Raw genomic sequence first — 24,358 nt, 5'->3', positions numbered from 1 at the left:
GGCTGGCAGGCGTGAAGAGTTTTATTCTTTAAGAAAATGTGGGAGGAACGCACACCAAAGATGTGAGATACTAGAGAAAAATCCATAAAACCCAAATAATTGAAAAAGTGTTCCATGACATTTATTTTTCTTGCCTTCAAGCAAAATCACTAAGTTACTTAAAAGCAAGATTTTCACCTCACATTTAAACATTACAAAAAAGGACCAGAAAATTTTATAAAATATTTTAATTTTGTGTAATCCACCACCACTTAAAAAGCTGTTTCACCATCTTTCAAGGGACCCTCTAGATCCAGAGTTCCATACAATAATGTGAAGAATTAGTGCCATGCTTCACTCATGTTCCATCTAGACCTATACATGCATACATATAAATTTTAAGGTAATCAGAATTCATATTGCAAAATATTCTTCAGCCACAAAATGCAGGGTTTGCAAGTACCACTCCAATATGTAAGTACCTGTGGAATTACAAATTACAACATCAGGGGGCGTCTGGGTGGCTCAGTAGATTAAGTGTGTGACTCATGTTTTCCAGATTTCCACTTAGGTCATGATCTCAGGGTGGTGAGATCCAGCCCCCACCTCCAGCACCAGGCTGGCTCTGCTCCTCCCCCCCCCCCCCCGTCACCCGAGCACGTGCACACATACTCTCAAATAAATAAAAATCTTGAAATAAAAAAATATTAAAAGAAGCAAAAAATGGATGCTCAGCACCACTGGAAAACAGTATTTCATTATGTCTGAATCTATGCATCCATACTGAGAACTTCTGACAAATTACCTTTCCTCTCACCTCACTGCTGCTGCCCTCATTCCTCCTGAATTCCAAAGCAATGTCTGTTTGACAGCAGCACAACCCAGAAAACTTCCTAGAATTTAAGAAAAAAAATTATATTCTTTTAAAAAAAATTTTTAGTAGATTTTATTTATTTATTTGACAGAGAGAGAGCACAAGCAGGGGGAGCAGCAGGCAGAGCAAACAGAGGAAAAAGCAGCCCCCCACGGTGCAAGGAGCCCGATGCAGGTCTTGAACCCAGGACCCTGGGATCATGACCTGAGCAGAAGGCAGACGCTTCACCTACTGAGCCACCCAGGTGCCCCAAGAAAAAAATTGTATTCTTGAACTATAGTTAACACACAATGTTATGTTAGTTTCAGGTCTACAACGTAGTGATTTGACAATTCTATATTACGCAGTGCTCACCAGAAGTGTCATCACCATCTGTCCCCATACAATGTTATCACAATATTATTGGCTATATTTCCTATGCTATACTTTATATCCCCGTGACTTGATTCTTTTATTACTGGAAGTTTGTACCTCTTGATCCCCTCCTCTATTTTGCCCATCCCCTACCTCCACCCCTCTGGCAATCACCAGTTTGTTCTCTATATTTATGGGTCTCTGTTTTTGTAAGTTTCATTTTTTTGGATTCCACATATAAGTGAAATCATAGTATTTGTCTTTCTCTGAAAAGATTCTCAGCATCGCTAATCATTAGGGAAATGCAAATCAAAATTACGACGGAATTTCACTTATACTTGCCAGAATGACTGTTACCAAAAAAAAAACAAGAAATAAGTGTTGGCACGGATGGGGAGTAAAAGGAACCCTCATGTCTTGTGTGTTGGAATGTAAATTGGTGCAGCCACTGTGGAAAACAATATAGAGGTTCCTCAACAAATTGAAAATAGAAATGCCATATTGCAGGAATTCTACTACTGGGTATTTACCCAAAGAAAATGAAAACACTGATTTGAAAAGATACACGTGCCCCTGTGTTTCCTGCAGTATTGTTTACAATAGCCAAGATATGGAAGCAGCCCAAGTGTCCATCCACAGATGAAAGGAGAAAGAAGATGTGGTGTATGCGTGATGAAAATTTACTCAGTGATTTAAAAAAAGAATGAAATCTTGCCATCTGGGACAACATGAATACACCTAGAGGGTATTGTGCTAAGTGAAACAAGGCAGGCAGAGAAAGACAAATACCTTCCTAACATTTTGACACAGACAACTTTTGTTTTGAAGATAAAGGGTAAGAAGTGTGGAGAAGCATTCCCCGGCATCCTGAGTGACGCTACTGCTGAGAACAAAAGATGTGTAGGGTTATGGGTCCTGCTGTTCCAGTGCTGAGCTCCAGATCAAGTGCCCATGTGTTTGTTAATAAACTTCAATTTTTGTGTATACTGCTGATACGCAGAATCCTTTAAAGCCCGGGGCTCAGGGCAGCAGCCCCTCTTTCTAGGTGTGAGAGTGACACTGCAGGCACTTGTAGGACCCCTGTGGCTCCCTGGTTAAGGGCCATCAGGGAACAGCTGAATCAGCCAGTGGGACTTGGCGGAGCACCCTAAAGGGAGATCTTCAAAGACAAGAAGCAATCAAAGGAAACCGAGCAACTTGGAGATAACGATAAGCTCCCTGAAAGTACACTGTCTTTTCCACACTGGGAGTAACTCAGAAAGACACGGAAGCTTTACCCAAATGGAGAGTTTCTAAATACTCAACTGGCTGATCACACTTGTCACTTGCTGAGGGCGACAACGTTCCACAAGGTGGTGCCCATTTCTCGATGCTATGTGCAAGCTAATTTTTTTTTTAAGATTTTATTTATTGACAGAGAGAGATCACAAGTAGGCAGAGAGGCAGGCAGAGAGAGAGAGGAGAAAGCAGGCTCCCTGCCAAGCAGAGAGCCTGATGCGGGACTCAATCCCAGGACCCTGAGATCACGACCCGAGCTAAAGTCAGAGGCTCAACCCACTTAGCCATCCAGGTGCCCCGTGCAAGCTAATTTTGATAATAGAATTGGATTGTTAAGTCCCAGTTTCTCTCATTTATTTATTCAGCCTCTACTCCCCTGTTCCGTTGGTATTCTGGCCTCCAGCTCCATTCCAAATACTTAGGCACATTGCTTTGGGGAGAGTTACCATGTTAGTAGCATCAGTCCCCTTGCTGGGTCTTTGGAAAGAGCCTTTTGCACAACGCCAAAGTTTCCCTAAATTCGAAGAGAAGAGCAGTTGACACTTAACCCCTAAAACCCTTTCTTTCTTTCCCCCCCTGCTGTTTTGGATCTGACAAAGTTGTACTCATGTCTAAATAGAGGAAAGGAGGAAACAAAAATCCTAAAGTAATGGTAATTAGTGCTAAGTTTGCCAAGTCAAGTGACCTCCTCTGTGCCTGCTTCCTTTGTAGCTTTGCTGTTAGCCACTCTCCCCACAAGCCCCAAATCCTCCTTTTTAGAAATGAGAAAGGATTTAAATACAAAATTTCACACAAACAGACTCAAAATTATATCCAGTCTCTGGACAGAGATGGATTTGACCAAATTAATCAGATCTATTCACTGTTCTCTTTGTGACTTTTTGCCTCCCTTTTAGTTTTTGAAGTTGGTCTTCATCTAGTCCGCCCATGGTGCTTGGGAGTTGGGGCAGCCAGAGTGTAACCACGAGGCTCCCCTCAGTTGACACCCTGAGATGGGCACAAGAGAAAGATGGAAAAAACTCAATTTTCCAATGGCATTCCTGAGTCTGCATCAGTCTGGTACCACTACTTCCAGACTCAATATTTCATGAAACTAACGAACATTTTTTCCCAAGCCATTTTCATTCAAGTGACGGTTGTATATATTTGAGCTATGACATAGTCCACCCTTTAAGGAATACTGCCATAAATATTGGTGACATTCCTCAGGGCTCTGTTCTAGACCGTATTGTCTTCTTACACCTTTCCCTGTGTGAGCTCATCCATTCCCTTACCTTGAAATATTACCTATCCTGAAGACTCCTAAAGTGTTTCTGGCCCAGACTCTTCCTTTGAACCCCAAATCATGGAACAAACTCTGTAATGGACATCACCACTTGGGTTTCTCTCTGGGACCTCAAACTCAACATGTCCATGCTTGAAGTTAATCTGCTCCTTTGAGCCTGTCTATCCTCCAGACCTTATCATCTCAATAAAATGGCACCGCCAACTAGCTCAATTGCCTGAGCTAGAAACCCATGAATTGACATTACTTCTTCCTTTTCCCTCATTGTGACATCTGACCCATTGCCAAATCTTATTGTGTCCCGTCCTCTCCATCCCTACTGCTGCTCCCTCAGCCAAGGCCACTGCTGTGTCTCTTTTGACCACCACCATAGACTCCTAATAGGTTTCCCTGCCTCCTGACTTGGCCTCTCCAGTTGCTTCTCTACACTGCAGTCAACATGATCTTTCTACTATTCAAAACTAGTCAAATCCTTTCTCTTTGACTCATAAGGAGTCCCTGCTGTCCATCCCCACTGCATCTGGTAAGGCCCATAATGTAAGCTTCATTATGCTTTTACTGAATTTATTGTCTGCTTCCCCGTAGTCTCTAAGCTCTTTGGAGTACAGGAACTGATGCATATGCCCCCACCTGTGCCTGGTACACAGTAGATTATAAATGTGAAGTCAAATGAATGGCTGAATTTACAGCATTGTTTTGTAAACTGTGGCTTGTGACCCATCAGCGCATCATAGAATCAACAAGTGGATTTATAATGAGCTTTCATTTTAAATAGAAGAAAAAAAATAGATGAGAGTAGTATGTAATAGAGGTATTATTTCATGCAACTTTTTATTATAAAATGTAAAATGTTTCTTATAGTGAGTTGCAATGGAATAAAAATGAAAGCCTCTGGTTGTCACAAGCAAGCATTTTTTTTTCTATAATGAGAAAAAGCAAACTTAAAGGAAAACTTAGGGGGGGAAATGGTCAAACTCCTACGTGACTGAGAAAGACTCCTGCCCTAGGGGATTTGTACTTTTACAAATTTCAAGGCCTGAAGTTCAAAGAGGAAATGGCCTACTTCAGAGTTTTAGGTTTCTGTAAGCAAGTGACAAAACTTAAAATCCTCCACAGATGCTGCCTGGCAACTACAACCACAGGTCGATTGAGCCCAGGAGGGCTGTTTAATTCTATTTCCTCTAAAGTACATCGGAAGCATATTTTGTCTTATGTTTTGGAGAATTTGTGAACGGGCTGCTTCTCCAGTCTTCTCTGTTGGAGAGCTGAGGGCCTGAGCCAATGAGGTGCTGCCATTCTGTTTCCATAGCAATGAAAGAAACAAACCTTTGCCTGCCACCTCCCAAGGACAAACCTCACAACTCAAGGCCCGAGTCAAGAGAGTCTGAACGGAAGCTTGGTTTTCTCCTCCAGTTTGACTTTCGTTGCTATATTGAAAGACTCAAACTGGACCATCCTTAGACAGGACATTTGTCCTCATGTCTGTTCAGCCTTTGTAAAAGACTTTGACAGGATTCACTGGAAGTCTTTCTCTCCGCCCCACACATACTGTGGATTTTCTGCTTTGGCATTTCGGTCACTTGGAATGACCACTAACGTCTCGAGTTCTGGAACCTCTGGATTTGATCTAAAAGAAATGCTGATTTTATGTTGATGAGAAAATGAGAAACAGTTTCTCTATAAAATTATGGTGTCTTTAAGACTCTTGACGTGGAGAAGACCCACGTGAGAGAAACAAATCTTTGAGCAGTGCAAGGTAAGCTCTTTGGAAAAGATATTTTATGGAACTTTTTTGTGTGGTTATTAGTACGAACCTGTGACCTTTCTGAAGGCTCGGCTGGCTCATTGATAACTACAGTGTCACCACCTGACACATTCAGTCCACTGAGCCTCAGGTAAAATCATCAGGGAGAAACAGAGGAAAGGAAAAGAGTAGGGAGAAAGAATCCTAAATCACAAATGGGTGTGCGTGCAAAGACACACACACACACACGTACACCTCTATATTCTTAAAGCCATACAATGCAACATCGAGCCACTGAATGCAGTAGATCTATCTATGCTAATGTGGAAATAATCTACCAGATATCCTGTTATGTAAAAAGAACAAGACGTGGCATAGTGTGTAAATGTACTCTCATTTATATAAAAAAATTTTAAGAATTATATATATATATACACACATATATATACATACACATGTGTATATGTACATATATGAACATATATATTCGTAGAACATATCTGGAAACATACCCTCAGTAAAAACCTGTTAATGGTGGTTCCCTCGTGGGAGAATACTGGAAGTAAAGGGCTGATGTTTAGCTTCTATATAGTCATTGAAATATTGAAATATTGCCATACTGTTGTATATACTCCCTCCCTGCTACCTTGGTTGCCCCAGCTCCTCTCCTGGTACCTCCAGATCTGCTATGATTAAGCAACTAAGGGTTTAATGCCCGGCACAAACTGGCACAAAGTTGGGAGTGGGGTCCTGCAGGGCCCCGTTCCAGCTATCGCCCAAGTCTACTCTGATGGTTCAACAGCCGTGTCTTACTAGTTGCTAAATATTTTGAGTATTTATCCCCATCAGTGTTCAGAAGGAGAGGCCTTCACTTTTTTTTTTTTTAAGATTTTTATTTATTTATTTGACAGAGAGAAATCACAAGTAAGCAGAGAGGCAGGCAGAGAGAGAGGAGGAAGCAGGCTCCCTGCTGAGCAGAAAGCCCGATGTGGGGCTCGAACCCAGGACCTGGGATCATGACCTGAGCGGAAGGCAGCGGCTTAACCCACTGAGCCACCCAGGCGCCCCGAGGCCTTCACTTTTTAAAAGCAAAAGAATATACACCAAGGCATTGTTTACAACGGAAAAAAAAAAGGAAACAACCAAATGTTCATCAGTACACAACTGGCTAAAAATACGATGCATATGGTTGTAGGATAGAAATTTATACAGTTATGGGTGCCTGGGTGGCTCAGTGGGTTGAGCCGCTGCCTTTGGCTGGGGTCGTGATCTCAGGGCCCTGGGATCGAGTCCCACATCGGGCTCTCTGCTCGGCGGGGAGCCTGCTTCCCTCTCTCTCTCTCTCTCTCTCTCTCTGGCTGCCTCTCTGTCTACTTGTGATCTCTCTCTGTCAAATAAATAAATAAAATCTTTTTAAAAAATTAAAAAAAAAGAAATTTATACAGTTATGATGATAAAGAAACAAATCTTAGACTTGTTTTGTAGATTTGCCTTAAGTATAATTTAAATTATGGATTTGCTTTTAATTTGTTTTAAAATGTTTGTTTAAAACAATCTGGTATTAGAGGAGTGGGCTGGGTACAGATGAATGAGATTAGCCACAAATTGCTAATTTCGAAGATGGGTGGCAGGTGAGTTCATTATACTGTTTTTCTCTACTTTTATACATTTAAAAAATTTATCCACAGTAAACTTAAGTTTAAAAAATGATGATACGTCTATAGTTACCAACATTAAAAGAAGCTCATGACATTGGTTAATAAAATGTATATATAGAATATATGTATAGGTTCTATCCCATTTATGGAAAACTATATAAATCTCTTTCTTTAGCCTAGAGAGAATTCTAGATGTTATTAACCAAAATATTTCCAGGGGTCATCATGTTAGTATTTCAGAGAATTTTTACTTCCTTAGACTTCCCTGTATTATGCTTTTCTTTACAGTGAGCCTATTTCAATTTAACACACACGTACACACGAACACACGCATACACACACAAATGCACATAAACCTATTCTCTCCAAATATTAGAAATAAAAGCTTCTGTATACAAAAATACCACTAGGGTTTGTAATATTCCTAAACTCAGTTACCAGTTTTTGAGAACCTAATGTGTACAAGGCAGTGTGCTGAGAGCTTTTCTGACATGGTCTCATCTCATGTGTTCCCAGTGAGGTGGAACTTCCATGTCCCTATTTTGCAGATGAAGAAACTGAGACCCAGAAAAGTAAAAATAAATGTCTTGAGGTCCCGTAGCTATTAAGTAGACAAGCTATTGTGCAAAATCAGGCCCACCTGACTCCAGAACCCAAAGAAAATCTTAGTAAAGAATGTTGTGGAGGAAGAAAAAAACCCATAATCCTGACATTATGCTCAATTTTCAAATTTTCAAATTTGCTCAATTTTCATTTTTACCATATTCTTTTCTAACTTTTATGCATCTCGGTCCATACTTTTACATAATTGTATCCATTGCATATATACCATTTTATATCTTTGTTCTTAACCATTTCTTCATGTTCCCACAGGCTGTCGAATAATCCATTAAAATCTATGTAAAACGCCCACTGAGTGACTGTACAATCATTTACCAGTCATTTTGGTTTTTTGAACTCTAATTTTTCATATTATCTATAACGTTGTGACAATGATGACATTTTTGCAGCTCCTCTGTGGAGTTCCTTCCTCCTTGCTGAGTCAGTCCCCATGGTGAGAGCCACTCAGTTTATCAGTCAGGGAACAAATCAGTCCACCCATTGTGGACAAGTCACTGTGCCAGTCTCCATGGAGACACAGAGAATGGCTTGGTGGAGTCCCGCCCTTCAGGAACCCCACAGGGTGGGTGGTCAGGCAAGAAATGGAATAAAGAAGGCAGTGCTGAGAGCCGGCCTCCTTGGCTTCTCACTGTCTACACCAGGTACTCCTGTCAAGCTGCCCAAGTTCAGGATTGGTTCTTGTCCTTGCAGGAAGCAGACACCAGGTCTGAAGCAGCAGCAGAGCTCCCTTATTGCCATGGCTATAACCTCCTTTCAGGCTCATCTGAGTTCTAGCCCCTGTGGCATCACCTTCTCGGCCTGGGTTGTCCACCCCAGCTGCCTCTCTGGCCCTGTCTCCCTGAGATCTTCTGACTGGCACCCATGCACAACAGAACACAGTTAGATGTGAGGGGCCCTGTCGCCAGTCTTAAGGCTCGTGCTGTTTACCCAGTCTCTTGGCCTCACAGCACCCTGAGCCAGCCCATCCTGCAGGCCTACCTCCACCTGCACATCCTGCCTTTCTCCGAAGGCCGGCTCTCCTACCCTGTTCCACAGCCCCCTCAGCTCCCTTTCTGATGGCTGCCCTTGGGACGACAAGTTCCCCAAGGGCAGGGTGCAGGCGTGCAGTATCCCACAGCAGCTAGCATTGTCCTGATGACGAGAGAGCGTGTAAGTATTTTTGCTGTTTTTTTTTTTTTAAGATTTTATTCATTTGAAAGAGACAGAGAGAGCACAAGCAGGGGGAGAGGAAGAGGGAGAGGAAGAAGCAGACTCCCTGCTGGGCTGGGAGCCTGATGTGGGGTTTGATCCCAGGACCTGGGGATCGTGACGTGACTAGAAGGCAGATGCCTAACCATCCGAGCCACCCAGGTGCCCCAGTATTTTTGTTCTTACATGAACATTTATAGGCAGCCCAGGAGTCACCCCTTTTGAGTTTGTTTCCTCATCTGTAAAATGGACTCAATGTTATGGTTGCCTTTTGCTCTGAAAGTCATTAAACCATGCAATGGTTTCTCAGGCATTGGTCACATTTCACAAAAAGGTTTGTTTCATTTTTCAGTTGATTCGTAAATTTATTCCAGTGTCCTATGGGAAACCAGCCTTTGACATTTGAGTTAAATCTGCTGTCGTTGTAATCCTTCTGTGGGTCTGTTGGTGCTCCTAACATTTTTTGGCATTGGTTTTTACTTTCTATCGGCTCGAGGCGCCTGGGTGGCTCAGTGGGTTAAGCCGCTGCCTTCGGCTCAGGTCATGATCTCAGGGTCCTGGGATCGAGCCCCGCATCGGGCTCTCTGCTCAGCAGGGAGCCTGCTTCCTCCTCTCTCTCTGCCTGCCTCTCTGCCTGCTTGTGCTCTCTCTCTGTCAAATAAATAAATAAAATAAATAAAAAATAAATAAATAAATAAATAAATCTTTACTTTCTATCGGCTAATCCTCTGATAGCATTTAAAAACTAAATTGTGTTACTAGTTTATTAATGAAAAGTTAGAGTTTCTGCCTCACCCCCCTCACTTCTCGGTTCCATTCCTGGGCACGCTGCTTAGGGACAGCTAGTTTCAACCCTCGAAGCTATTTCTTTCTGAATTTAACTTCATACTTCTCAATAATTTCCTCCACTCCATTTGTTAATTCTTCAGTTTTAGCCATTGTCTTGACTTCCTGATGTGGTAGATGGGGATTCGGCCCTAAAATGCCCACCTTCCATCACCCTCCCTCACTCTTCCAATGTAGTCCCAATTCACTTCGGTTAGATCACTGTTGGGACGCCTGGGTGGCTCAGTTGGTTAAGCGGCTGCCTTCAGCTCAGGTGATGATCCCAGCGTCCTGGGATCGAGTCCCACGTAGGGCTCCTTGCTCGGCAAGGAGCCTGCTTCTGCCTCTGCCTCTGCCTGCCTCTCTGTCTGCCTGTGCTCACTCTATCTGACAAACAAATAAATAAAATCTTTAAAAAAAAAAATCAGTGTTAAGTGTTTGCATTAACATATATGAGTGAGGACCTTACTACAACCACGTTGACTTTCTCCCATAGTGTTTTGTAACTTGGGATCATCGGACAATTTTTATTTTCTTGGGTTCTTATGTTTCTATTGGTAATTTCACCCCAGTTGCTCTGTTTCCTATTACAACTGCTCTGTAAAAAATGACCACATATTTAGTGGCTTAAAACAACACCAATTTATTCTCCTACAGTTCTGAGGTCAGATGTCTGAAATGGGTCTCCCTGTGCTAAAATCAAGGTGTTGACAGGATGGGTTCCTTCTGGAGGCTTTAGCAGAGAATCATTTCCTTGCCTGATCCAGCTTCCAGAGGTGCCACATTCCTTGGCTTGTGGTCCTTCCTTGATCACTCTACCTCCTCTTCCATCATCACATTTTCTTCTCTGACTCTGACTCTCCCTCTTATGAGGAGGTCTGTGATGACCTTGGGCCCACACAGATAATCTGGGGTCATCTCCCTTTTCAAGAGCCTCAGCTTAATCACAGCTGTAAATCTTTTTGCACATAAGGTGACTATCCACAGGTTCCAGGGAGGGGTGCTTGGACATGTTTGCGGGGAGGGCCCAACCCCTGGCCTACTATGTGCTCTAACAGATCTGCCAGAGGCCTGTCCATAGTATCCAACAATCCACCAGTTCCAAGTCCTGAGTCTTTGGGGGTCTTCAGTGTGGGAATTAGCCTCTTCTTGTTTGTACCCACTTTGCAAGCCTATAGGCTTCAGCTTCCAATGGTGTGCCGAGGAATGTGTGAGGGAGTTACTGTATCAAACTTGCATGGACAACCCTTGTACAGTCCTGTTTCCTCTCCCACTCTCCCTGTTCTAGTTGAATGAAAGCTATTTTAGTCCTTGAATTAGGAAAAAAGCCATCCTTCCTCCTCCATGTCTCCTTTGCTCTCACACAGCTACCACACTCACGGCACTTAGGACACCGGATGTATGTGGGTTTTCCCCCACCAAGCAACACCAGCTGGGAGTCCTGTAGTTTCCCTCGATTCTGACGCTCTCCAGCTGGAGGTAGCTCTAGATCCCACGGGTAAGGACTCAGTCCACCGAGACCGTGCCCCTCGCCCTGCCCCGGCTGCCAGAGATGCCGATCGCAGACTGTGCTATCGCTGCTTCCTAGGCTTTGGACCATCAGCTACAAACCAGAGGTTCCCATGACCCCATCTGTAGGTTCAAATAATTTGCTGCAACAGCTCACAGAACTCAGGAAAACAGTTACTTGAATTTACCGGTTTATTAAAGGATAAGCTGGAGGGTGCAGATGGACAGCCGCATGAATCAAACAAGCAGTGAGGCCTGGTCTGGGAGGGTCCCAAGCGCAGGAGTTTCCATCATCACGGAGTCTGGGTGAGTCACCCTCCCGGTGTGGACGTGTTTGCCAACCCGGAAGCTCACCGAACCCCATGCCGCTGGGAGTTTTACGGAGGTTTCCTCATGATATGATCAGTTACGAACTCCATTTCCAGCCCCTCTCCCCTCCTTGCTGCATGGGGACAGGGACTGAGGCTGAAAACTCTTAATTTTTTAATCATGTCTTGTTTTTCTGGTGACCAACCCCCATCCTGGAGCCCACGCAGAACTGCCTCATTAGAACAATGCTTCTAGTGCTCTTATCACTTGGGATTCACGACTGTTATAAGACCCCTGTGTTGGGAACAGGGGGCAGAGAGAGACCAATATATATTTTTTCTATTATCACAATCCTATACTATCATTTTAGTGGTGTTCTGGAAAACAAAGAAAATAAACAAATGAGTCAAGCCTCCCTGTTTATCTGTGAGTTGTCTTCTATGCATATAATAGGGATTTTGCTTTTGTTTTCATGGAGCCAAGAAGGAAGAGTTTTGATTTATAATAGGGCAGGTGAACAGGAATGAGAAACTGAGAAATTCACTTGCACTGTAATTTGAGTAACAGAATTAATTTTCCAGGAAATTCAGTGCAAGACCTACCGTAGGAACTTCTCATTTCAGTGAGAACTAATGTAGCCAGACAGAATACGGGCTTGGGATTCCGGTCGACTTGTGCTCATTCCCAGCCCTGCAACTTGCTACCCCTGTGATCATTCTGAGCCTCAGATTTCTCTTCTGTAAAATCGGGATAACAATAATCGATCATTTATTGTGTACCTGGCTCTCAGTAAGCACTCAAGGGTGGCAAATTTTAAATTGCTTTCAGGTCAAGTCTCCGAGGTGCCAAAGGGTGGGATGTTACTCTGTAGTCAAGACCTTGCACCAGATCAACAGGTTCCAGAATCTACCATCCTACTATCTGTGCTTTGGGCCTTTGCTGGGTCCTTTCTAATTGGTTTCTAGGTGTTGCTGCTTTGACTCTTAATGGTATAACTCTCTGCCATTGCTTTCCCACTTTAGCAAGAGCCTCCTGGCCTAGCAGCCAAGACTTCCTCTGACCTCCTGCCATGTACCCCAACCCTCTCATCTACTGCACCTGCTGGGACCCTTGGAACCTGGGACCACGGAAGCTAATCAAGACCCCTCGGCCACCAACCAAGACCTCCACAGGGAAACCCAAGTAAGGATTATAAGGATGAAATCGAACCCGGGGACTAGGTTTCCATTTGCAGGCTTCTTCCTCTTTCAATATGTCCAGTCAACTAGGCAACAAAATCCCAAGAAGGCCAGAAAGCCTGCGTTCACACAGCTCTCCCAGCCCTCCTGTTGGCATCACGTGGCTCCTGCCAGTCCTGCTTAGGCTCAGGGTGATTTGAAATGAGGAAATCGCAGAGTGAGTGCAGCAGGGAAAGGGCGGCTTCTAACCAAAGGGCCCCATAGTTCCCATGGGGGACAAACTGTGCTGCCGGCCCAGGGTCCCCTGGGAAGTGAACCTCAACTAAACCTCCTTCCACTAGAGATTCCCCAAGACCTTCCTGACTTTAAAGATTTCAGCAGTTGGAGCGCATATTCTGATTCTGAGTCATCGTGGCCGCCATCGTCCTCATCAGAGAGTGCTGAAACAGGTTTCTGAATTTCTAATTTTCTCTCTTCCATCACTTATTTTTCGCTTGCAGGCTAACTCCTCTTCCTCCAGCTGCAAAAAAACAAAGTTATGTTCAACCAACAACAAAACCTTTTGTTGCCCCGAAGTGAGTATTTTTATGTCCCTGGGGGCAGAAATTGCTAGAATTGCTAGGATTTTCCCCCAAACCTCTGATCTACATGCAAATTGTGTGGCCCTCTGCACCCACAGCTTTCAAAGTCACAACAAATGAGCTCTCGGTTAGGGTGGCCCTGAGAGTCACTATTTCCTGTCCTACAATGAACAATATGCAATGCTTGTCATAGGCAGAGAGCCTGGGGAGCCTCCCGGTATTTATGGAGGTGACTCATTCTTTTACTGATTATTTTTCTATGTCTAAGTTTTTCTGTAGCTTGTAGATCTGTTTTCACTCAAAAATCAAATTGTTATCCATCATTTATAAACTTAGAAGTATGACTTAGTTTTAGGCCTTTGCATGAATCTTGTTATTCAATATATTTATTTATTTGAAAAATATTTGTTGAACCCCTATTATTTGCTGGGCATTGTTTCAGGCTCAAGGAAACAGCAACAAATATAGCAGAGACTCTGCTCCTGGAGCTTACATTCTAGCGGGGAAAGTAGGTAGAAACAAGTTAAAACAGCCAGTGCATCCCAGTGCAGCGTAGAAAATAACACAGGAAAGGGAGGAGGGGATGGTGAGGGTGGGGTGGTGATTTTATATAGGGAGTTCAGGGCAATCCTTGTATAAAAGGGATAGCAGGACTGGGACTAGCACTCCTGGCAGAGGGAACAGCAAGTATGAAGACCCTGAGTGGGGACCCATTTAGCCCATTTGGTCTTTTTCGGGAAAGCAGAGAGGCCTGTGTGGCAGGAGTGAAGGGTGTAAGGAGACAGTGGTGGGAGATGAGGTGAGAGAAGCAGCAGAGATGATGAGTGTTGTTGGTGGAATAATGACCCCCCAAAGATGCCCACATCTTAAACCCTGGAAACTGTGATTATGCTCTGTTACTCATCAAGGGGAAATTAAGGTTGCAGATGGAATGATGTTTGCTAATCAGCTGATTCTGAGATGGACAGATCATCCCGGATTATCCGGGTGGGCCCAAAGTCATCACCAAGTTCCTTCTGCATGAAAGAGGAGATGTGAGGCAATCATTGGCTCTGATGGAGAAAAAAAAAAAAAAAGGCCACTAGGAACATGGGAAGCTTCTAGGAGCTGCGAAAGGCAAAGAAATAAATTTTCCTGTGGAGTCTCTGGGAGGAATATAACCTTGTCAACACCTGGATTTTTTTAGCCCAGTGAGACCCATTTCAGACTTTGACACCTAGAACTGTGAGGTAATGAATTGGCTTTGTTTTAAGCCATTGAGCTTGCAGTAACTTTTGGAGCAGCAATAAGAAGCTCGTACAGTATGGGGTACCTGGGTGGCTCAGTGCGTTAAGCCTCTGCCTTCAGCTCAAGTCATGATCCCAGGGTCCTGGGATCGAGCCCCTCATCGGGCTCTCTGCTCAGCAGGGAGCCTGCTTCCTCCCCCCTCTCTCTCTGCTGGCCTCTCTGCCTACTTGTGATCTCTGTCTGTCAAATAAATAAATAAAATCTTAAAAAAAAAACTCGTACAGTAAAGTTTGCTGGACAGTGTAAGGACTTTGGCTTTTACTTCGAAAGGGACAGTGTATTAGCTGCTAGGCCTGCCATAGCAAAACAAACAAACAACAACAACAACAAAAAAAACCCCACAGACTGTGTGGCTTACACAACAGAAGTTTATTTTCTCACAGATCTAGAGGTTGGAAGTCAAAGACCAAGTGCCCACAGGGTTGGTTTCCTCTCCAGACTCTCTTCTTGGCTTGTAAATAACCACCGACTTGCTGCCTCTTCATATGGTCTTTTCTTTGCTGGTGCCCATCCCTTGTGTCTCTGTGTGTGTCCTGACTCTCTTACAAGGACACCAGTAAGGTTGGATTCGTGCCCACCCTAGTGGCCTCATTTGACTTAATCCCCCTTTAAAGGCCCTAGGAGGTACTAGGGATTAGGACTGCCACATATGACATTTCAGAGGACCCAATCCAGCCCATTATAGACGGAAAGGTATCAGAGGATTCGGAGAAGAGTGACCTGATCCAACTTGCATTTTCAAAGGACTGCTCTGGCTACTGTGTTGAGAATGGACTACAGTGACCAAGGGTAGAATCAGGGAGGCCAGATAAGATGTAATTGTAGGGACAGAAGCAAGAGAAGATGGTGCTTGGACCTGGTGGAAACAACACAGGTGGGGAGAAGGGTTGCCTTGAGATATATTCTGAAGATAGAACCTGGTAGAACCTGCTAATGGGATGGGTGTTAAGTATGAGAGAAAAGCAAAAGGAAGAGTCAATGATGACTTCAAAATTTGGAGCTGAGCAACAGGAAGGATGGAATCACCATTTTCTGCAATTGGGGAAGACTACAGGAGGTGCATATTTATAGGTGTGTGAGCATAGAAAGTTCTAGATGCCTCACACTATCCAAGTGGCAATGTCAAGTAAGCAGTTGGATATATGGGTCTGGGAGAGAGGTCTGGGCTGCAGATACACATTTGACAGTCATCGGCATATACAGGAGACCTAGAGCCCTGGCCTTGATGAGATCTCCAAGGCAGGGAGTGGAGCCAGAAGTAAGAAGAGGTGGGAGAACAGAAACTAGGAGCACTCCAGGGTTGAGAGGTCAGAAAGACCCCAAAAGAAGACTGACAAGGAGTGGCCAGTGAGGTAGATGAAGGATCATCTACCTGGTGTCCTAGAAGCAAAATGACAAACATGTTCCAAGAAGGAGGGTCTAATTATCTGTGTCAAATACTGCTGATAAGTAATTGAGATGAAGGCTAAGAAATACTGTTGGGTTGAATGGCCTGAAGGTCCTTGGTGACAGTGAAGAGGATTGTTTCAATGGTGGCGGTGATAAAGTCCAATTGGAGTGGGATCCATTCATAGCAAGGGATCAACTGAATGGTCATGTAGGTGAGCTGGTTCCTAGTTCCTGCCTTCTGTGTGCTAGGACTCCTGGCTTGATCACCCCTGTGGGTCTTATCTGACCCCAATTCATAGGCAAGCTCAAGGCCTCAGTCTCCCCATACCTCTTTTTGGGAGCGACCTAACTCATACCCGCAGCTCCACTCTGCCCACCAGTTAGCCCCAGCTAACACTGTCCTAGTCCTGCTTTGCAATATGGTGAGGGACAATTTGTGGGTACTTTTAAAATTCAAAGACCTGTTCACTGTAATTATAACTTTCCAGTGAGACCCTACTCACTGGGGCTCCATATCAGCCAGTCTCCAAGCCCTACTGAGTCAGCACTGAGTGAGGCTGGGCAATGGAGCAGCTGGGAGCAGGAGGGTTCACAGGAAGGGGCTCAGGTAGACATTGAAGGACCTACAAATGGGGACATGAAGAATCTCTTCATCTCCGTCAATTTTTAACTTGGACCTCCAGCCTCAGACACACATCTCTGTGAATTACATCTTTTTTGCTAATTCTATAATTTCCTTGCAAACATACAATGTACTTTTTGTATTTCAAAAGTTTTTTTTTTTAAGATGTCATTTATTTATTTGACAGACAGAGATCACAAGTAGGCAGAGAGGCAGGCAGAAAGAGAGGGGGAAGCAGCTCCCTCCTGAGCAGAGAGCCCGATGCGGGGCTCGATCCCAGGACCCTGAGACCATGACCTGAGCTGAAGGCAGAGGCTTTAACCCACTGAGCCACCCAGGCACCCCTATATTTCAAAAGTTTTAATTCTCACATATGAACTACAACACAATTGTCCTCACCTTGCTTCAGCAATTCTTTTTTTTCTTTCTTTCTTTTTTTTTTCTTTTAATATATCAGGAGCCTTGAAAAATGGCAGTAGGCTGATTGCTCTGAGCTACTGGGAGACACAGTTGGCAAATGGCTTTATCTGTAATTCTTTATAGCACTTAACTTTTTCTTCTTCTATTTTCAGTATTTATGTGCCCCCCTTTTTTTCTCTTCTTAAATATAAAGTATCACATCTCGTTCCATCTCTCTTGGAAAGGAGCACTGTGGTTTGCATACATTAACCAGTCCTTGAATTCATCATATGAGAAAATGTGAGGCTCTTTGGCATCAATATAATTTTAGGATTTGGTTAGTGTAATCGGAGTCATCTGAGTAGGTTGACAAGGAAAAACAAGAGTCAAGGAGAGGCATTCTGGACCAACCACTCCTTTTACTTTTCAGAGCTGTGAAACACAATCCCAACAAAAGAAGTGCCCATAAGCCATACTCTGACCCTTAGCGCAGCTCTGAATTGAGTGCAATGCTGTGGAAGGTCTCTGTGCTCAAGGAGATCCACCAAGAACAACAACAGCAAAAAGACATAAACTCAATCCATGGTCAGCTTTTTAAAGAGACCCAGGCTCTCAATGGTTTCCCACCCCACTCCACCACCATCACCCCAAGGCTTTCCTAAATTCAGAGTAAGCAAACAAAATAGCTTTGTAAAGGGTTCTGGTTTATGGATGGGAGCATATGGTTGATAGAGGAGTTGAGTTGTATTTTAAGTGGTTTTAAGTATTTTTTAAATGATTGATTGATTGATTGATTGATTGATTTGAAAGAGCAGGAGCTCACAAGCAGGGGTGAGGGGCAGAGGGAGAAGCAGGCTCTTCACTGAGCAGGGAGCCCGACAGGAGCTCAGGACCCTGAGATCATGAACTGAGCTGAAGGCTGACGCTTAACCTACTGCGTCACCCAGGCGTCCCAAAAATTTATTTCAGAGAAAGAGAGAGAGAGCATGCGGGGGCGGGGGGGTAGAAAGGCAGACAGAGAGAGAGAATCCCAAGCAGACTCCCCACTGAGTGTGAAGCCCAACTCGGGGCTTGATCTCACAACCCTGAGATGAAACCCTGAGCTGAAACCAAGAGTCAGACACTTAACCAACTGAGCCACCCAGTTGCACCAGTGGTTTTAAATCTTTTAAATTGCCTGTGAGCCCTGTTATATTATTAATGTATATTGTGCACTCTTGCCCATTTTTTACAAGGAGTAATGTTTTTGCCAGCTAAAATAAAAGTTTGGTGGTCATATCAAGAGTAGACAAATCCTTGGGCTGTTTTTCTCAAGAGAGTCATCAGGGCCTCTCCGGAGTCCCCTTTCCAGGGTGGGAGATGTGGGATCAAAACCAGACTTTATTAAACCCGGTGGAACTGCCTCCACCAGGAAAAATCCTCCCAACCCCATACCCACACCCAGCACACTTGGGAGCAGTCACACATCATGGTAACCACTCCACAGCCCTTAAAGATACAGTGTTTGTGTTGATTGTAGGGGGTAAAACGGAACTCCTAGAGCAGGCTTCATTTGTCTCTCTTCGCAGCAGTTGCCTGAAGGTGTGTGTAGGTGGATGTGTGTGGTGTGTGGTGTGTGGTGTGTGTGTGTATGTATGTGTTGAGGCAGAGGGGAGAGGCCCTGGCTCTCACTATTCTTGCGAGCACATCAGAAGCTCGTTACCCTTGTTCCAGTCTTTCAGCCTCCCGGTGAGCTCCCTTACAGCTTGATAGGTGGGTGCCTGTTACCTTCATGTTCCTGCACCTGAATACAACAGCTAATTATGACGAGGATTAACACCGGATCTCAGAATAGTAGCCATTTGCTTATGCTGAATTCTCTTCCCTGTTTCAGGTCCCATATCATTCATTTCCGGGGCAAATAAGAAAGGCCCTTGGGCAGATAATGTAAATGTCCCTAACGGGTGCCTGAGTCTCCTGGCTCTTATCCTAGGAGTGGATCTAATAGGCATGACTAGTCAACTCCCCATTTTTTACTACCTGCGTTTTGATCACAGTGTGTACTGATCCCTGGACTGGTATACAGGGTCCTAGTCCCTAGGACATTCCCTAGTCCCACGAGTGGAACATTTTGAGAGCTGAAAGGGGCCTCAGAGATCATTCTGGTCCTGTCACTTTTTACAGATGGGTGGGGTCAGGGTGTAGCTTCTAAGCTTTGAACTTTTCCTTGCTCCCTGGGTGCTTTTTTGAGCACACCTTTCTCTTGCAGAGTGACAGTCCATTTAGGAAAACAAGAGGAGAGCACTGCATTACCTACTGTGAGTAAAAACACCCAGAGGGCAGTGGGACTAACATTTATGGAGTGCCTGCTGTATGCAGGCATAGGCCTCTTACACGTACCTACCTCATCAATCTTTGCACCGATCCTCTGAGGAGGGGCTGTCATTATTGCATATAACATAGCTGGTAAGTGGCAGAAAAGGACTGGAACTCATCTCAGCCAGACCCGAGAGAGAGCGTCTAATTACCACTCTCTACTGCCTTGTGTAGGGCAAGGAGAGTGTTCCCAGGAACCCAGACAGACAACCGGTCCAGGCTCATGCCCACATGTCAGAATCCTGCTGACACACTTGCGAGCCCACAGAGATGCCGGGGGAGGTACACCAGGGCACTCGAGGGGGGCAGGGCCAGGACCCTGCTGCAGAAAGAGATGGGGACTAAACCCAGAAGGATCTCTGTGGCTGCCCAGGAGTTTGGGCCTCATCCTTCAGGTGTCTGGGATGCTTTGCAGATCTGACATAGGCCCAGCACCAGGTAAGATTTACCTTCTAGAAACAAACATTAGCTGATGGGATATTATTGATGCTTTTTACAAGTACTTTCTGGTTTTATCTATTTTCTTTTTTCTCCCCTTAAACAAAAATCATGCTGTTCCTTAATAGTGAGGAAAAAGTAATAATGTAATTGCCCTCCAGATGGAGAGGCTGATGAATGTTAGGGGAGCTAGAATGAAGGCAGAGAGGCCAACTGGGAAGGTATGGCCAAAGCCACAGAGAAGGATGAAGGTGGCCCCGGGCTCTGCCAGGTGCAGGAGTGCAGAGAGGAGAAAAGGAAGCTAGGATATATTTAAGAGATAACAATGACAGGGCCGGAGGGTGGCTAGGGCTGTCCTGCACAACTCGAGAAGCTACAGTCTTATCCTGGTCCCTGCTGGCTGGGAGCCCTGCCAGATTCCTGACTTTGATCTAGTGGAGAACAGAAGAAGAATGGACTAAAATAGGCATGATTGTTTGTTTGTTTGTTTTCGTGACAGTGCTAGACATTTTCTCGTGTTACCTTGGCATTCCTCACAAAAGTCCTTTGAGGAAGAGTTATATTTTCCTCATCCTTTTCTGATGAAGAAACAGGCACACAGATAACTATGTTTGGGGGCAGAGCCAGGATTTGAACACAGACCTGTCTAGTTCCAAAAAGTGAGCAATCTCCAGGGCACCTGACAGCCTCCTGACCTCCAGCCGTGTGGAGAACACCGACGAGGCACAGGGTGGGGGCAGTGCCAAGTGGGGCGTCCTCAGTAGGGCTGTGCCCATGTTGAGCTTGAGGGATCTCTGGGGACATCCACAAACCACTTGAGTCTTGCAACTGGATCACAGGAGAGACATCCGGGCTGGAGGCATGAGGGGGAGTGGTATTTGGGGAAGGGCACAGGAGGGACGCGGCTCTGGAATCCCACATCCCGTCTCTAGCTTGAGATGTGAGTAGCACTCTAGTGGAAGCTTTGGAGGCATCTCAGCGCTCCAAGTCTACAATATTATCTCACCTTCCACCTTGATGCCCAGGAAGTGATAAATGTGTCACCTGGCTATCGCCTCATTCGAAATAGGGAGCAGATTTCTGTCACCTTGGGAGATGAAATGTTCGAGAAGAAAAAGCAGTTGAAGTCAGAGATCATGGACAAAATCAAAATTTCCAGGTAGGGGCGCCTGGGTGGCTCTGTGGGCTGAGGCCTCTGTCTTCGGCTTGGGTCGTGATCCCGGGGTCCTGGGATGGAGCTCCGCTTCGGGCTCTCTGCTCGGCGGGGAGCCTGCTTCCCTTCCCTCTCTGCCTGCCTTTCTGCCTACTTGTGATCTCTGTCTGTGGAATAGATAAATTAAAAATCTTAAAAAAAATTTTTTTCCAGGTAATATCCTTGGACCAATATATATCCAGTTTCTCAGGGCTATCCCTGCTGGGCTTGGCCTGGCCTCAGGGAGAAGCCCCTAACTTCCACACCCCGTGTACCCAGTCCCTGTTCTGAAGGTAGTGCAAGGTCACTTCACTCGCCATCCCTGCGAGCTCGTCCCCATGCCCCACCTCTCTGCCCGATCCCATTCAAGACAGGATGAAGCTCAAATCAGGAAACTGATCTGAAAAATGACTGGCTGTAGGATAATTTGTCCCAAAGGAAAGCACTTGTTCCTAGAGAGACAAGCAGATGACATATTCATAAAACAGTCTGAATTTGGAAAGGGAAAAAGTAAGAGTCAAGTCAGGGTTTCAGAGGGGCTGAGATGCATCTCTTTCTTATTATGCCCGAAGATTAGTTCATGGCTCCGTGAGGCACGTGTGGAAGACTCCGGCTGGGTCCACCCCCGTTGAGCGTGGTGCCGTCTGCTCTGTCATTCAGACCCTTCCCACTCTATCTTCCAGTGCTGTGTAAAATCAGCTCCCACAACCGCTCAACCTCCTAGATCTCATTCATGTCTCTCCTTCCCTGTCTCCTCCCACATCCTCTCTCTCTTGAATGGAGGACCTTATTCTGCCGCTCTGCACACAGCACTGCCCACTGTCGTCTACTCCAGCTCAACCAAACAGAGATAAATAACTTCCCGACATCATGGAGGCTTCAGATTCAGAAACACAGAACATAGTTCTCTATCATGAAGGCCATGCTCTGAAATCACCTCCTTGTCCCATGTGCAAACCATTCCTTGTCTGTGACTCCGGCAGTATCGGTCCCATCCCCCACCTTCCCATTTCCCCATCCTCCGAATTCTTCCTCTTCCATTTCAACTGTCATTACTGAATCAAGGTCAAACCCTCACAAATTTCTGACATTCTCCTTTCTAGTCAACAGGTAACCAACCCACTCCTCCCCCCCACTTCCTCCCATGCCCCCCACTTTAGGCTAGCTTACCCAAAAGAGCTGGGTCTGAGGCTCAACCACCATGTTTCCCAATGTCCTCTCCTGGACTACCTTTCCACCCCTGCCCCTGGCCCCATGATAAGGCAGCCAGTGCACAACATGGCCTGGCTCTCACCAGGGCAGACAGTCGCAGACAGGGAGGTGCCTGACCGTCATGGAATGGAAACTCTGTGGGTAATGGAAGGACGATTTGTCCTGTAGGGTTGATATCATTACTGACCTAGAAGAGCAGATCTCAGAGCTGACTGTGATCATTGAGCAAATGAATAGAGACCATCAGTCTGCCCAGAAACTGGTGAGTGATCCTTGAGTTAGCCGACATCTCTATGGGAGAGGGGAAGACCCGCTTTTTCAGATCGGCTGCCATAGTCCCGGCCAGAAGCCAAGCACTGCACTTTTGGGAGCTAACTCAATCTCCAGGACCTCTTCAGGTGCCTCCATTGTGTTCATTGCCACTAAAACCACACCAGGGGGTGCTGGCCATTTCCCCTCAGGCTTGCTGTGGCAAGTGCAACATCAGGGCATGCTAAGGCTCTTCCTCGTGCCAACAGTGCCACTAATGCATCCACTGTGGTCCCATATTGGCCCAGAAGCCTCCAGTTCCCACTTCCTGCTGCTGTTAAAATTGCCAAACCCCCTTCGGAATCTGCGGACGTCAGCTTGCGCTCTCCGTGTTTCCTGGGATTTTGGTGACCCTTCCTTTGGATTTTACCATCCGTTATACCAGTCTTGTCTTCCCCACCTCCAGCAGGGGTGCCTGTTGGCCTGGGCTGGAGGGAGAAACCTGGCAATGCTCGAAAGCAGCCTCCCCCACACCCTACTTGCTGGTGGTCATTGAAACCCACTTATGAAGATTGACTGCCCAGCAGGCCGGCCCTTCAGTAGTGCCGTGCTGTCTAGGATGGCCCCACACAAACAGGGGAGGCAGAAGGGTACAGCCTACCCCATGGACGGGAAGGTTTCTCAGAAATTGCAGATTGCATGGGAGTGGGGTCCTCAATCATGCATCATTAATGCCGGCCTTGTTTGCAGCTCTCGGATGAAATGGCTCTCCACTGCGCGGAGATGCAGGAGAACTTCGAAAACAAGAACAGGTATGCTGTCTGGCACGAACCCTCTGGGCTGAAGGCTCTAAGCCTTCTGCTTCCCTGCAGGATGTCAGCTCACTGGGATTTTAGACATCGGCCCCATGGAGCTGGGTGGGCAGAGGTGGGGGGAAAGGGGCAGGATGGTTTGATTTGAAGCCACCAAAATGTAGCACAGAGAAGGTTTTTCCTGGTGTCACACTTTCTCATCCCATGACTTCCTTTCAATCATCTCCCTTTCTGTTGCTTGCTGAGGAGTGTCATTTTTTGTTCTCCTTGAGACTTCTGTGGCCAACAATAGCTATTCTCAGCCTAGGCGCCGCCTCCTGTTTCCCCTGCCTCTCTTGCTTCCTCCCCCTCTTTCTCTCTCTCTCTCTTTTTTTCTTTTTCTTTTTTTTTTTTTTTTTTTTTTGGTCCTTTCATCTCTACTGTTCTTGGCTACTCCCAGGATGTGGGCAGAACAGGAAGAAGGTATGGGAGGGAGAGGAACTAGAGCCTCAAAGACAAGCCAATGGAAAGTAAAAGGAGGTGTATCGTCTGTGTGGGTGAGGAAACCTCCAAAGCGCCCATGCGCTGGGTCCCAGAGCCGCCAGCTCAACACATGGTTGAGTCATAGATTGACTTTCAAAAAATAATAAGTAACTTATTTGTTTTAGAATAGATTTCACTTTTTTTTTTTTATTTGACAGAGAGAGAGAGAGAGATCACAAGTAGGCAGAGAGGCAGGCAGAGAGGGGGAAGCAGGCTCAGCAACAAGCAGAGAGCCCGATGCGGGGCTCAATCCCAGGACCCTGAGATCATGACCTGAGCTGAAGGCAGAGGCTTAACCCACTGAGCCACCCAGGCACCCCAGATTTCATTATTTTTTAGAGCAGTTCTAGGTTCATAGTAAAATAGAACCTAAAGTACAACCAATTCCCATGGACAGCCTAAGCCCACAGCCCCACAGCCTGAGTAATCTCCCTGCACCCCTGGGGGGCGTTTGTTACAACTGATGAACCTACATGGACACACAATGACAGCCAGAGT

General features: G+C 45.5%; 1 protein-coding gene across 3 annotated transcripts in view; it reads left to right on the top strand.

Annotated features, from left to right (window-relative positions):
• The first annotated feature begins 5,106 nt into the window (after window positions 1-5,106).
• Window positions 5,107-24,358, top strand: part of FLACC1 (flagellum associated containing coiled-coil domains 1) — a 33,991-nt gene continuing 14,739 nt past the window's right edge. The window contains exons 1-7 of one of the 3 annotated variants that reach the window (XM_047720747.1): window positions 5,107-5,526; window positions 12,647-12,806; window positions 13,303-13,377; window positions 19,329-19,377; window positions 20,899-21,032; window positions 22,446-22,539; window positions 23,277-23,338. In XM_047720747.1, the coding sequence (XP_047576703.1) occupies window positions 12,694-12,806; window positions 13,303-13,377; window positions 19,329-19,377; window positions 20,899-21,032; window positions 22,446-22,539; window positions 23,277-23,338 (527 nt within the window). In that variant the 5' untranslated portion in view covers window positions 5,107-5,526; window positions 12,647-12,693. Of the gene's footprint in view, window positions 5,527-12,260; window positions 12,807-13,302; window positions 13,378-19,328; window positions 19,378-20,898; window positions 21,033-22,445; window positions 22,540-23,276; window positions 23,339-24,358 lie in introns of those variants that run through there. The other 2 variants (XM_047720745.1, XM_047720748.1) reach the window with 2 other exon arrangements.

The sequence above is a fragment of the Lutra lutra genome, chromosome 3, assembly GCF_902655055.1.
Source record: "Lutra lutra chromosome 3, mLutLut1.2, whole genome shotgun sequence".
Classification (NCBI taxonomy): Eukaryota; Metazoa; Chordata; class Mammalia; order Carnivora; family Mustelidae; genus Lutra; species Lutra lutra.
The sequence above is the reverse complement of the archived record's forward strand: the minus strand, read 5'-3'. Positions and strand labels throughout refer to the sequence as shown.